The 15,771-nt window shown below is 41.5% G+C and overlaps 1 protein-coding gene across 12 annotated transcripts in view; it reads right to left on the reverse strand.

Annotated features, from left to right (window-relative positions):
- The window catches only part of foxp1b (forkhead box P1b), a 159,448-nt gene that overhangs the window by 36,005 nt on the left and 107,672 nt on the right, over nt 1–15,771 (reverse strand). For 9 of the 12 annotated variants that reach the window (XM_067588292.1, XM_067588286.1, XM_067588289.1 and 6 more), the window contains 2 exons: nt 2,645–2,782; nt 2,249–2,371 (listed from right to left, as the gene is read on the reverse strand). In XM_067588292.1, coding sequence (XP_067444393.1) covers nt 2,249–2,371; nt 2,645–2,782 — 261 coding nt within the window. Of the gene's footprint in view, nt 1–2,248; nt 2,372–2,644; nt 2,783–10,479; nt 10,922–15,771 lie in introns of those variants that run through there. The other 3 variants (XM_067588294.1, XM_067588295.1, XM_067588296.1) reach the window with 2 other exon arrangements.

The following is a 15,771-nucleotide window of genomic DNA, read 5'->3' on the forward strand; positions in this document are numbered from 1 at the left end:
TACAAAAAAGGTCTTGGTGCAACGCGGCTGTCAGGTCACTCGCTGGCGGCTCTGAAACCACTGAAACAGCCAGATAAAATGGGTCCCCCCCGCCCACCCCGCTCAGCTTGTCAAAAGGGTCTAGTGGCCTTCCTTTCCCTTCCTCCTCCTCCCTCTGCCCCACACCCTGCTTGCTGCTCCAACACTGGCTCACTAAATATCAAGCTCTGGGCAGCACTGGTCTACTACAACGAGCAGGGTCGTCTCATTGGATCAATCAGGGGAATAAGGCGCTTTGACAGTGGTAGTGGAGGTTCATAATTGAAGAGTAACCACATTCATTCAAAGGCTCACATGTGATCTAACCCAAAATGAGAGAAGAGAAACAGATAGAGAAGTGAGAGACATGATAGAAATCTCACAGAGGTTTCAGAGAATTTTGGGATGCAGGTGGCCTGTGATCTTCTCTGATCTGTCCTATTTATGAAAGGTGGTTGGTTCTTTTTTTACTCCATCAGTGTGAGTGAAGTTTCTCATGTCTTCAGTGGTTCTCTTTTCTCCAGTTCCTCCCTGACAGTCTGAGACAAAGATAATAGTGCTACGGGGGTGGAAGTTCACAAGGAACAATGTCTTTCATCAAAATGCTAAATAAATAGAGGGTGGCTTTTCAGAAAAAAAAAGGAAGAAAGAAAAATCAAGTATTGCAAATGAATTTAACTCTCTCCACATCACATTTTTTTTCTTCTGGTCTCATCAGCTGACAAGAGCTCCTGTGCGCTCCCAGCATGCAGACACATTAAAAACCCCAGACCCAATAGACCAAATAAGAGGTTAACAAGAAGTGGCACGAGGGAGAGAAAAATACAGTCCCTGACAAATGATAAAGAGTGGCACTGGCAGGCCTTTATTGTCAAGCTTCAAATATAAAGTTAAAGATCTTTGAAAAACTAAATTTTGATGTCTTTAAAATAAAAGAGGCACAAAGCAACAACAGGGGGTTATTGTCTGGCAGCCACAGGGGAGTCACTGCGTAATTCTTATTCTGTCTTTTGATGGCTGCTAGAAATGCGACTGAAAAAAGAGAGAGCGATGGGGAGAGAAAGAAAACATCGGCAGAGGGGGAGAACCTCTCGAGGCTGCATCTATTTCCTGTGATCATACATAATATGCTTCAAAAGTTGTTTTTTCTTTTATTCTCATACTCCATTCAACTGATCAATTGCACCTCCTTGCCTCCCCCTCACCCTCCCTCTTTTCTCCCTTGCTCCTCTAGTGTTTACATCAGATGCGACTTGGTGACAGGCCCTATCTGAGGCCGAGGAGCTCTGCTGTCATGTTGATTTATGGGAGCATCACGCCACAACTTGTCCAAACTGAAGCCCGCAGTTCATTAATTAGGGAGCTACGACTTTGAAGTTGGGAGCTTCGACAGCACATGGACGTGTGTGAGTGTGAGCATGCGTGGATGTGTGTGTGTCTGCTTTTAACATTGGACTTAATTTTCTATGCTTCCCCTCGTCTCCAAACACGGAACTCAATGGGGACAAGAGCAAAAATTCCCAGATCGTCTTTGAACTTCTTCTGACCGCACAATAATAATTTGCTTTGTCCACAGTGATGCCTGTATCCGCCAGTCATTAACACACATTAAGCTGCTGCCTACGAGCATGCCCTGCTGTACTGGAGGGAGCGAAGGAGAGGGAGCGAGAAAGATGGGGGGAAAAAAAAAAAAAAACTCAACACAGGCAACAAAGCTGGGAGCGCTCTCTGCACTGATATCTCACAATTACATGCCTTCTCTTCCTCTGCCATTTCCATGTTAATTACCGAGAAAAGCCTCTCAGATTTATATGCACCGTGTTCCTGCCTTTCTCCCTTCTGCCTTTCATTATGTCCTACATGAGGCTCACAGGAACGGTCATCTCTTTGTTGCATAGGACACTTGTTTATTTGAAAAAAAAAAAAAAATCTAAAACAATGGACTAAGGCTCGGGCTCAGACAAAATACTATATATATATAAATGTGGAGGCAGTTGTAGAAAAAGACACACTGAATTCTTAGCACAGTATCAGTCAGTTGTTACCATTTATCCAGCAAGTCTGACATGCTAATCAGAAGCATGAGTGCACTTGATTCTCCCCCTCTCCTCTCGGCTTTAACCACAGTCTGGAAGCAGATGGGGTTGAGGGAGGGAGCACACATGCCTTCCATGCTCTGTCTGGCCAACGGGTTTGGTAATGGCAGGCAGTTGGAGTGATGTCAGCCTACCTCTTTACTCTGCTTGCTGCCTGCATGCTGCTGCTGTTGCTGCTGCTGCTGCTGCTGCTGCTGCTGTAGGAGCTGGAGGTGGAGCTGTTCCTGCTGCTTCTTGTAGAACTCTTGGAGTTGCTGCTACAGAAGAGACAAGAAGGCGACATGTGAGATCTGAGTCTGTCAGTCATATAAACTCAGCAGTGGGTTTTGTGAGAATCTTCAATACTTTGAGGAATGTTGTCTTTGAGGCTTAGAAAAAGAGAGGATAGCAGTTCAAAGTGAATTTTTATCTTTGTGAATCGCTGTCTATACATAAGAAGATTCTCTCTCCAAAATGAGACATCCACCATTTGAAACGTGATGCCTTGTCTGACAAAACGATTCATGACATGAACGTCAGTTGTACATTACCTGTTGCAACATGAGGGCCTGCTGCTGCTGGAGAAGAACCTGGAGCTGCTGAGGGCTCAGGACTTGCTGCTGAAGGATCTGCTGCATCTGCTGTGGAGTTATCACTTGGGGTGTCATCATAGCCACTGACACTGGAACCTGCACAAGCAAACAAAATCAACACATAGTTGTCAAAAACATTGTCCAGCAGTCCACTAGCTTAGTACAGAATAAATGCAGGAACCAGTACACATGACTACCAATCCATTTATCAATCCATTTTCTATATCTGCTTACTCCTCTTCACAGCCATAGTTGGGCTAGAGCCTATCTCAGCATGCAATGGGCAAAATGCCAATTTATCCACCCATGCTGTGGTCTAATATAGAAAAAAGTGAAGGCTTATAACCTGGAAGGAATAAATATTGCCCCCCAAAATACTTAAAACAATTACAAAATACATAAATAAATAAATGAAAAAAAACCCAGCTTGGTCTGGCCCTTTGCTTTTGACTGGGAGTCATCTCGATGTGTTACAATCAGAATGCACACACACTGTTTGCCTCCCGACCCCTCTAACCATCATGACACCACACCAGATTGAAGAGGGCTAAAGGCATGGATCATGCCTGTGGAGTAAACGGGCAGCCATATCCACCCCAACCTCCATTCCCCGACCTTCAGCAACAACATCCCCTCTCACAGACAAAGCCCTCAACACCACTGGGTATGATCTGCATCTGCTGTGATGCCTCTCAGAGCTCGCCGTTTATACAACATGGCAAATATGCCATACCTGAGGACGTGAAAGATTGCCTCAAAAATGCTGCGGTTCGCTCATCGTACACGCACGACATGTCATGTGAGAACATTTCATTAGAGACGCTGTCAACAGCGATCTATTATTGTGAAGATATAGAGTGCCTGGAGGAGGAGCCACGGTGAAGAACACACAGGCCTCTAACTAACTCCCAGTAGAAAGGTGTGAGTGCATGACTCCTCAAAACAAGTGATTTGTTGTGACACTGAAAGAGCCCCCACAGTTGTCAGGGTGCCTTAATTGCTCCGGCGGCGTAGGGGACTCGGAGTGTGTCTGGATGCTGCCACTCACTGCTATGATGTGCAATACCATTAAAAGCTCCTTTCCTTGACATCTGGATGACAAACAGCAACTAAGATGTACTTGATAGAGCTGCGCCTTTGCAATTGTTAACATGTTTTGGCGATCGTTCTTTTGTGTACATGCAGATATACATTTGGTGTGTGTGTGTGCATGAGTGTGTGTTACAATGTGTGGTGTTGCTCAGGCTGATGTCAGTAGCTGATAGAGCAGACATAACGGGTGACAGTCTGTCTTCACCAAGGTTACCCAAATTGTGTGACCACCTTATAGATAATGACACCCCTTTGAATTTTTCATGTACTTCTGAATGTGATTTAGCTGTTTAAAACTAAGGGGCTTTTCTTGACACACACCCTGCATGCATATCAGCTTATTCATTCTCCCCATTGTGGCATAAAACAAAAACAAAGCGGTGCCGTAATGAACAGCTTGTTCTGAAAATGCAGAGGAAAGGGCAGTGATGTCAAATAGGACGGACCAGCTTTGATGCTCTCCGTTAACTTTATTGAGCAGTGCCAGACTACACTGTGCTGCGTTCTTCCAGCCCCAGGAGAATGAAGGAGGTTCAGCCCCACCCAGGACTAACACACACTTCACATTTCTCATTTCCAGCGCCAGGCGTAGGGGCGCGAGGAGGAAAATGCAATATTAATTCCCCCCTGTATTATGTCTTAATATGCAGTTCATCTTGACTTTTGCACATGACTTGTCCTGTCATTTGCATAGCCCCGGCCTCCCATTTCCTAATTTCACAGTCATTATCCACTGAAGTCCTTTTTTCTGGGCATTGCTAATTTTGATGAACTATTTTGAAGGTCAGCCAAGCAGCCCTGTCTTGCTGACATGCAAGCGCCATACGTGATGTGTTTTATAGTTCCCGTCTAAACATGACATTTACCCCCCCGAGCACACCAAGGATAAATAATAATGCCTCCTTTTTTTGAAGCTTTACTTTAACTACATGCATTAAAAATCTACTCCATACTTGTCATGCTCTATTTTTTACTACCGTGTCAAAGCTGTAAATTTAGTCTTATTTTCAAATGTATTATCATTTTGTCATGCCACATTATATAGAGTCTGATGTGAAGAAAGGGAGAACAAACTCTAAATTAACACAGAGGTTTTACACACTTAACCAGCTCTCAATAGCTGCCAATTTCATTACAAACTACACCGAAATTTCCTTCCATTTAACTGTCTTAATTCTTTACACCTTAGGTGTATATCTCATCATGGTTTCACACTTCGCCTTGTCAGGAGTGTCTCACAGTAACTACAGCTAGAGCAGCTTCCTCTGTGCACAGCCCCAGCAAGAGGCTATTACAGACCCCCATTTTATTACCCATTACTACTGAGGTCATTAGCAGCAAGAGGGATTGTATGCTTCTTAACCTATTGATCAATGTAACTACTACCATTTAATCCTGTGCTGAAGGAGTGAAAATCTGCCTAAGACTGGGTCCTATTGAGAGGGAGGGCGGGAGGGAGCACTTTAACTGAAAAATATTGCCCTGGCCGCTGTATCATGCCCATTTAACGCAAACACAGGACGCCAGTCGCCATTTAGAGCACCCCCATATGGTGCACTCTCTTATCTCTTGGATAACATCATGACTCCAGATGATCCACAAAAATATATCACCATCTAAAGATAGTCTAAAAGGAGACTCATACTGGGCTAATAACTGGAGGGATCCACTGAGCCCAGCTCTAATCTACTCTACCAATATGAGGGTGTAAAAAAGAGGACATTCTGAGGATGCCAGAAATAGCTGACGTTTATGAATTTCACGAAGATGTGGTGCTCTCCAGGTGCCTCCCATACATAAACATTCAAACCTGGAACATTCTCACACAGCTGCAGAGTGACTGGAGGCAATATACTGTACCAGCACAGGCCTGCTGACCAAACACACACACACACACACACACACACACACAAATCTAAACTGTGGCATGTTAACTGTCACAAGCACACACATGCACATGTGCAGCCCATAATCCACTGTATAAGAGGAGCAAAACCATGTTTACCATAAAGAGCAGGGAAGTGTACTTGCACTGTACAGTCAATATAAAAACATATGTGGCAAATGACAAAACATCTAAAAATAAAATTAAAAATGTTTAATTTAAAAATTAAAAATGTTTTGTCAATTTAAAACATTAACAAGCACTGTCAAAATATCCCTTTATGTCAAAGACAGTGATTGTTAATTTTATTCATATCATAATTCTCCGTGACCATGCATCACTACACACACACATACATACACACACACACACACACACACACACACACACACCTACGCTTATCATTAAAGGGCACCTACTACACTGTAACTTCTCTTTGTGCATCACTACTCAAGGGAAAATACGCAAAATATGATAATGTAATGAGGGAACACAAACCGCACATCTGAAAATGTTAGAGAGTCACTGATTCAGAGTTAATGAAGACGCTCCCCGAGCACCCCCTTGTATCACAAGTCAGAGGTCCAAGCTTGGTGAAAAGAAGTAGCGGTGAAAGAGGCTGTAAGATAGCCCCTTTCCCCGCACCGAGGCAATTAAGAGGAACAGAAATGAGGGACAAGGAGGTGAATGTCAGTGAGACCAGCACAGACGTTTCACTGGCCGCGAAGGTGCAGCTTCACTGAAAATAAAAAGGAGGGGAAAAGAAGAGGAGAATTATCAAATTTTCATTTGTGCTCCCTGGGGTCATCTTGTTTTGTAGGAGCATCAAATGGAATGGAGAAGTAAAAAAGAAATAACAAGCCCTAGAGAAATCACTGAGTCCAGTCCGTTTGATGCAGTTGTTTTACCTTGGCCTGCAGTGACGCAAGGAAACGAGTTCCCTTCCTGACTGTGATCTCCTGCATGAAAATGCCTTCAAAATGAGGATTTCACGGGAGCTATTGTACTTAAGTGATGTGTGAACATAATTAGTCGTCGACAAGACTGGAAAGACTAATTCCATATCACCCATTCAGGTTGATTGAAATCTCTGAGGTGGAGAGCCTTTATTTCCCTCCCCCCCAAAAAACAACAAAAAAAAACAGATCCAGTGTATTCACAAGATCCCATTATCTCCTAATAAAAATTTTAATAATAATATTAATATTAATAATAATAATAATAATTAATAATAATAATTAACAATAATCATGATAATAATAATCATAATGATTATATATGGAAATATAAATTACAAAACATAACATTTTGGTTCTTAGTATTTTCTTCAGAAAGCCTATAAAATTTAAAAAGCAGAGGACAGAACAACCCATGCCTTCATGTGTTAAGACCTCAATAATTCCTTCCTCGTCATGCACAATCAAGCTGTTTTAAAAATGTTTACAGCTCAGATAAACAAGGTAATCACAGCCACATTTTCTTTCCATTTGCTATACACTATATATTCTGTAGTGGGTGTAGGAGTGTGAGGGGGGTGTCGGGACTGACATTATTTGCAGCAACTGTAAAAACAAAAGTTAAGATTGCATTTTAATTAACTTTTCGACTACAAACAAACAGGTTTTCGGCGGAGCTGGTCCCAGTGTTGGGTTTAAACAAACAAACTGCACGGCGAAGTGAGCGAGCTCTCACCCCACCAATAACAGCTGAGCTGCATGCTGGACGCTGTTTCCCACCACTGCAGGTGACCACTGCTGAGGGGAGAGCACACAGGGCACCCCCCACTAACACACACACACACACACACACACACACACACACGCATGCACATACATGCAACTAGCATCTCTGAGAATGGGCAGACACTATAAGTGTAGTATTCCTCTTTCTCTGATAATTCACTATTATATATTTCACAGAAGTAGCTTGGATTTTAACCTACCGACAAAAGACAAATCAATAGCCTGCTCTATAATATAAAATAAATATAATAATAATAATATAATGGAAAAAATAAAGTAAAACATTGATGCAGTTATATTTTTAGTTATTTAGAAGTGAGCATTTCCAAACATTTCCAAAAAAAACCATTCTGGTTCACAAAAAAAAACCTGAGTGCTACTTAACATTTTGACGTGTGACTCAATGTCCTGTCAGTCTTTCTGACCTTTCAAGCCACACCTCCAAGTTCATATTTCACAACCACAAAGCATTCGAGATCTAAAACCTGGCTTACAAATTCAAGGTGACAATTACTATCCTACACACCACTCTTCACAGTTTTCACCTTTCTCGGCTGCGTCTTAACGATCACTGTCGGTGTAAAACGCACATCCGTGATCTATGGTTTACCAGCTCTACACGGTTATGCAATGATGCACGTCTTCAGACGCATTATTTGAGTCAGTTGAGATTTAATTAAGATCACAGCCTCTAAAATCCCTTTCAAATGAAACTGTAGTCAAAAGACAATGGCTGACACATCCTTGTGTAGATTGTTTCTATTCTTTGCACACCAGCAACGCAAAGCTAATCCTTGTTTCCATGACGGCAGACAAGAGGGCCACAAATTGTGTTGCTTCTTGACACTCTTAATGTTGTTTTCTTATGTGACTCATATAAACTATACAGCCAATTAATAAAATTATATGTAAAAATATATGAAGTGTCAGCAGTGGGTTTACAGCATTAACTGAAAATCAGGAGAAGTTACACTTGTCGACACACAACTCTAATGATCCACCCTTATTTTCCAGGTGCAACATGTCAATAGACTCACATCCCTTATTGTTTTAAAATATATAGGTCGTGACAGAGCAGTGAAAAAGACCTTCTGCCATAAAACACTCCACACCATGTAATCTCATCATTATCCTACCATCTCAACCCTTTGAAACACATGGCATCTCAAGTGTAGAGTTAATCTTCCTATCTGAAACAGAGACGCACATACTCTGAGCAGTAATGACCCTTAAACAAAATGAATGAAAGTCTTTTTCAAGTAAAAACATGTTTTAGTCAGGAAAGCCGGGGAATAACAGCAGAGAGCAGCTGGTGGCTCACTATATCACTGTTAAACTATTCCCCCGTCTCTCCTCTCTGTCTTGCCTGCTTGCTCCAGTACAAAGCAAAGACCGTCCCTGTAAAGGATATCCCAGCGAGCCGTGGGGCTCTGGCGGCTACCCCCTGTGCCCCCCTCTCCGGGTACACAGCTAATATCTGGTTGCCTATGTCATGGTTTAGAAATGACAGGTGCTGGCAGCCCCTCGCCTTGACAGGCCACTGCACAAATAACGCCCCTGCCTGAAAGGGCTAATGCACTACTAATGAACAATAAATCAACTTTGATTACAAACTGTCAACCCAATCAGCTCGCACTCCAGCTCTCCCAAACTGCGAGTCTCGGCACAGCTGCACGGCATTACGGTGCACACTGCCCTGTTTAGGCTTCGCTCTCCACCTCCTCAACTATCTGATATTCTCCACCACTGTTCTCCTCCATCTCTCCTTTCTTTAACTCACCCACTTTTTTAGCACTGATGCAAGGTGCTGAAACATTGCACCCAGAAAAGTTTAGAGCACAAACAGACAAAAATTAAAACAAAAAAAAAGTATCGCACATGAGAGCCCTTTCAATAGTTGCATGAGTGTATTATTTAAAATTATTGTAGTAAAAATTCTTGAGGTTGTTAAAACAACAGAAAATCAATAGCTGTCTTCTGTTTAAAACCTCAAAGCTGTCAAGTAGGACTCAAACTTGACAGCAGAAAAATGGAAGAAAATGACCACAACTTTCCCTCCTAAATGTACTGTGCAATCCCTTTGTTTTAAGTAATGACACAAACACACGGGCAAGTACAAACATTCACACACTCAAACTTTTCAGGAAGATACGAGCGATGACATTTGGAGTGACAGCATGTCTCCAACGTGGTTTGTGGTGACGGTGTCAAATATAGAGCTGTGCCAGCCTCTATCTTAATTCACTGTGACATGATGAGGAGAGTGAGGATTAGTCCAGGCCATAGCCTGAGAGCAAGCAGAGTCTGACCAACACTCATTAACACAGAAGAACAAACCATCACAAAATACACAACCAGAAAAACCCCCATGTGTGACAAAAACAAAAGCCTTCCTGCAGATTTTAAATGCCTTACCGTGTAAATATTATAAACAATAAAGCAATGAGAATGATTTTCTGAGAAAAACAGCAATGTAAAAAGAGAGAGCAAACCTGTCCTCTGTTTTTCCTAGAACTTTCCATAATTCAAACAACATGCAGTACTGTACATATCCTGCTTAACTAGTTAGCTCACTATCAGCAAAGTAAACAAAACTAAGCAAACAATAAAATGGCAGTCAAAAACATACGGCGAATGCTTAGATATCTGTAACTGACAAACAAGCAAAGCAAAAGAAACTGTTGGCTAGACTAAAAGTAAAATGCTCAATTTCTGACGACCGCCAACAGCACAATACACAGATAAACAGAAGCACTAATCCATACACTCTTGTTTTGAAATGCAAAACATAACATACATGATACAGATAATTTACTACACATGACACCTGCTTTCTGTGTTTCTCCTATCAAGACAAGCCTGTAAACTATCAGTGTCTCAACGGCAAAGTAAACCCTGGATCACTTCTCCCCTCATACACACTGCATGACAAAATTAACCAATTACAATGATAGAACATCAACGATAGACAGACAATAAGCCTTCTTTTCTCTTTTTCCCTGGTCAAATTACATTGTCAAGTTTTTTACACAAGAAAGCTGGCAAAATCACAGAAATCAATCATATTGACAAACCTGACAAACTCCATTTAGCTGGCAGGGTAAACAGAGTGCCGGGCCACGCGGTGTGGAGTGAAGCAGAGCGGAGAGCAGAGCAGCGAGGGGAAGAGAGAGAGAGAGAGAGAGAGAGAGAGAGAGAGAGAGAGAGAGGGGGAGAGTGAGTGAGAGAGAGAGAGAGAGAGGAGGTAGGGAGAGGCAGAGGCACACAGGCTGGCAGGCAGGGAGGCTGAGAACAAGCGCCGCTGTGCTGTGGAGTCTCCAACCTTCCTCGGGATACAGACAGATTGCACGCGCAAGGTTGCTCCCTGGCTGACAAGATACAAAACTATCCAATCAACCACGCCCTTCTCCACCAATCACAACCAGCCCTCTAAACATAATCAATTCAAATGGGGCCACACAATGGGGAGCCGCAGGCTGAGCTGCAGGTGAACCCGTGCCTTTGTGTGGGGGCCTCTTTAAAAAAAAAAAAAAAAAAAAAAAAAAAAAAGACACAGTTGACGGCTGTTAACCCTTTGACCCCTGCCGGGACTCCGGCCGTGCTATTGAAACAATGGGAGCCTAAAGAAAAGAGGCCCTTTAATTAAACAACAGATAAGTAAACACAGCTATCCAGCGGAAAGAAAGAAAACTGGCCCCGCTATCAGCCCCTTTATTGTTCTGCTAAATGGAATTGTTTACAGTGTCGGAACAAAGACACAACTCATTTCACATGCTGAAAACAACAAATGCACAAACAATTCAGACGCTTTGTAGTTATTTAGATTTTTTCTCCCTTTTCAATTTCCCAAGCTGAGAGTTTACCACATGTATTTTATTTTTGAGCAAAGTAATGTATTTATAAGAACAGTTTGTTTTGCCTTCCTCTACTAATGTTAATGTGTACACTTGCACAATAGCACGCAACTAGTTGCAATAAGGCCAGTTTGAATGTATTTTGAAATAAAATCAACCACTGCAGCATAAACTTTCTCTAGTTTTTAAACACTTATCCTACAATTTGGCCTCAGACAAGCTAAAACCACTTACATTAATAGCTAACATTACACCAGCTACCAGGCAATCCATCCAACTCCATCCCAATGAGAGCAATTAGCTGTCATGATATCATCACACTCTTTAACACCCATGTGCACTCAGTAAGGAGCAAAGACAGGAGAGGAAAACAGGACCCTGCCACCTACTGGAGATCCTACTGAACTCACCAGGAGAGATAGTAGGCAGGATGAAAAACCTGGATCCTCTCAATGTTTTCATGTTTTTCGTATTCTAACTGAAAAAAATCTAACCTTTAGCATTATTAATTTAAATTGAACTAAAAGTATATTTCACTCTATAGCACATCTAAACATAAGAAAATGGAATGAGTTGCTAATCAGACCTACTTTTACTAATAACAATAAAATCATGTTCAATAAGTTGTGCAACCCACTTAACAAAGAATTAGAGGAAAGGCAAGAGGCAAGATTAACACCTCACTTTGTTAATTATCATGACAATAAACACAGAGCTGCATAACAGAGCTCTAAAACACAGCTCATATCAACAGCTATAAACCCTTGGCCAAGGATGAAGGAATGTTCATGGGATGCATTCCAGTCCGCAAACACACTGGTAAAATAAACAGAGCGCCTGCATAACAAGCCACTGCTCTCATCTGCTAATAACTAACAATGAGCTCTGCTAAGCTGGCCTGACCTATATAAATTATTGACTGGGACACCTCAAGTGTCAAAAGTGACAAATCCAATACATATAGTGAATAATTAAGTGGAAGAAAAGGTGCTTTTATTTTCTATCTGACACTCTCAAGACGGCTCACACAAAAAGACAGTGACATGCAGTCATGTGCTCACAACTGCATGCGCGCACTCAACTCACACACAAACACACAAAGTGGTTTAGGCTATGGCCACACTCTTCTCCCCCGGCACTCTCCCTGGGGTGGTATGTCGGCGTATTCTCAATAAAACACCTTCTTAGCAGTAATAGGCCACTGTTCTCATTTCAACGCTCCCAAAGGCCTCATGATAAATTTAGCAGACACACAGTTCAAGCTTCTCCTCTCACACACTGTCTTTCTAATCCATTGCCTCTGTGCCTGTGCCATGTAAAATAATTACACATATGTGTTGATGTGATACACACGCTATATAGATTTTTTTTTTCTTTTTTTCCCCGTGCACAGAGAAACATCAATATCCTTGAGCCTTGAACCGGCGTCCCCTGTGATAGTTTACAGAGAGTACTGAGCAACTGTATTCATGACAGAGTGGATGACATTATAAAATACTCCCATTTCCTGCTTGAGTTAGAGTGAAAGTATGAGTTAATGTCTGGTCTGGCCTGGGCTCTGCTCCGCTCTAAAGATAACGACACAGCTCCAATTACAAAGCCTTCCCAAAACACTAACACAGCCAGTGAATAAGCTGTGCCGGCATGCCAACCAATGTCTTACTGCTACCAAAGAAAATGAAGGAGAGAAGCAGAAAAGAAGTGTGTGTGGGGGGGGGAATACAAAACTACACTCATTCCTTTTCTGGAAAGGCACCGGTGACCTGGACTATTGTCATGAGAAAACAAACACAGTCTGTTTCTCTGTGTGTGTGTAAAGTAAATCATTGTTTACTGATGGAGGGAGTGAGCAGGGCAGGTGTGGGACCTATATAAATAACAGCTGCTCTCCATAATATCGCCAAGGCAATAAAAATACTTTTTACATCCACAAAAGTACCATTATGTTCAATTTTTCTTTAATTTCTTTTTATGTTTATAATATTTCAGCAGTATCCCCTATCAGAGTCAAGAGAGACAAAGCATTTAATCACAAAAAAATAAATCACACAACTTCTCAATTCTGTTTTACAAGCTACAGTAAAACTTAATATTTTGCAGTTAAAGAACAGTTAAGAAAAAAAACCAAAAACTGTTATTTGGTGCCCCACACATATGCACTGACACCACACGGGAGAGTGCTGTGTCATTTTAAAAAATCACACAAAAACCATTTTGAAGAGGTGGAGTTGTTCCTTGGTATTTCTATTCTAAAGTCGAGGATAACAAAACCAAAGGTAATCTAGAATTTTTTTATCCAGGGCTCATTTCTAACTGCTTATTTATGTTTTACCTTACTTGATTTTTTAATGTTATTCCATCTGCTTGTTTTATTTTTTTATACCCTTCTTTCTAATTCCACTAAAATTGTTTCACTATTTTAATACCACTTTGTTAAATTTATGGTTAGTACTGCATTCTGATAAGTTAAAATAAATAACTTGTTTTGATAAACTATATTTCCACTGTTGTGACATGACAGTGAACTCACCTTTAAACATCTGCAACCTACTGATACTCCCTCTGATACTTGGAATAAGTCATATTTAGAGTGAATGAGGTTATCACCCGAAGCGCAGTGGAGTTACAGTAAGTCACGCCTGAGTCACCATGTTCCTCCTGGTCTATTATATATGGGTTTGGTTATTTACTTTTAATTTCAGCATTCAGGAACATATTGTTTAGTCAGCACATGTGAACTCTGTATTTGCAAAAATATTTCCTGAGGTGATATGCCAGCCAGAGTATAACAGAGCTTGTGTTTCAGCGTGTGGTTTTTCACTTAGTCAAAACAAGAACACTTTTGGGTTTGAGCAACATCGATTTAAGGAGGTGGGGGATTTTTTTTTTCCTTGTCTTGTTTGGTGATTGATTCATCTTTGATTTATGTCAGAAACTTTATTAATATAGAGAACCTCAGTGCGCGGCGTTTTAGTAAGCAATAACAAATTATTCTGTGGGGGTTGTGGAGGTAAAAATAAAGTGACTTCACCGGTGCATCAAAACTTAATCTGAAGCCACAAATAAGTTTTTACAAAGTTAGCTTTATTTTGATTATATTACACTGTAATTTAGCGGTTTTCATATGTGATCATAAATACAATGGATTTACTATTATAATTACACTGATTCTGGTAGAGTACGAACAAGTTTGTCAGTGGGTGGCGCTTGTCATCGCTTTTTAAGGAAGGATCTCAATGTAGGACACACAGTGCGCCTACAGCACCACTAATCATTATGATTAACTGTTTAGCTAACCTTTTCTGTGGTGTTAATAAACAATATTTGTTCGCCTGTCCTGTTTCCAACACTTACCAATAAAATTCCTCAGAAACATTCCTGGAGGTGACATATTAAGATTATCATTCTTCTTGGTCTTTTTTCAAGTGAAATGCTTTCAACCATTAAGGCAAAACTAAAATGCAACAGCAAACAAATGTAACTATGACTTGATGCTTTCTGCAGACTGGGTGTAGCTACATGGATGACTAGGCTGTTCACTATGACAGTTTACTATACAATGTCCAACACAAATATAAAACATAACTCCAAATTATGTCCTCATGTTGCTGAAGGCCCTCCTGTCTCTGGATCTCTCTCATGCTGTCTGAGCAAGACAATTTTTTTCTCTTCTTTTTTTCCTAACAAAAAGTGAAAATGGAATCAGAGGTTCGCCAAAGCTGTCAAAAGTGTGCGACAACACCCAAAGGAAACTGCATTGTGAGTTGATGCTGACTTGACTGCACCTTTCATAGCTGTTAGTGTTTATTAATTCTATGGTTGACTGTGCATCCATCCATCCTTCCACCCCTCCGAAAAGGGCGTGTGAATCACTCCAAACAACACACGCTTGACATCAAGATAGAGCGCCAGAGGATGACACAAAGATACAACAAATTTTAGAGGGAGGTATGTGTATGAGGTGGATGACTGAGTGGGGTGGAAGGGTGAGAGGGTTCACTGCTTGAAGGGAAACATCAGGCCTCAAATGAAAAGAGGGTCCTGAAAATGGTAGAGTGGCTCCCAGCGCTGTGACTGGAGTCAATTCGACAGTCATCGTCTTGGCTGGGAGAGAGCTCCCAACACAGCACCCCCACCCCCCCCCCCTCAGTGCTTGCTTGGCTGTGTGGAATTGGGACAGATGACTTCATTCTGACAGGATTATCCCAAACCTGGTTCTAATCTATACCGTACACATAATACATTTTTACAATATGACAAGGAAAACAAGCAGCAAAAGAGACGGCCTGATCCTGGGGTTCCACGCGAGCACCGGTCTCGGTGTTGTGTTGATCATTCCTGACAGACTGTATCACCTCAAAGCGACGCAGGCGTCAAAATTAGATTTCATTACAGCATCACCTTGAGACTTTTTATAAAAACAAAGAGATGAACTCCTTTTGAGAATCACGCACATGACTGATGAATTACAGGATTGTACTGTTGGAGCCACTTAACAGACTGACAAGGAAG

This window comes from Thunnus thynnus, chromosome 4, assembly GCF_963924715.1.
Source record: "Thunnus thynnus chromosome 4, fThuThy2.1, whole genome shotgun sequence".
NCBI lineage: Eukaryota > Metazoa > Chordata > Actinopteri > Scombriformes > Scombridae > Thunnus > Thunnus thynnus.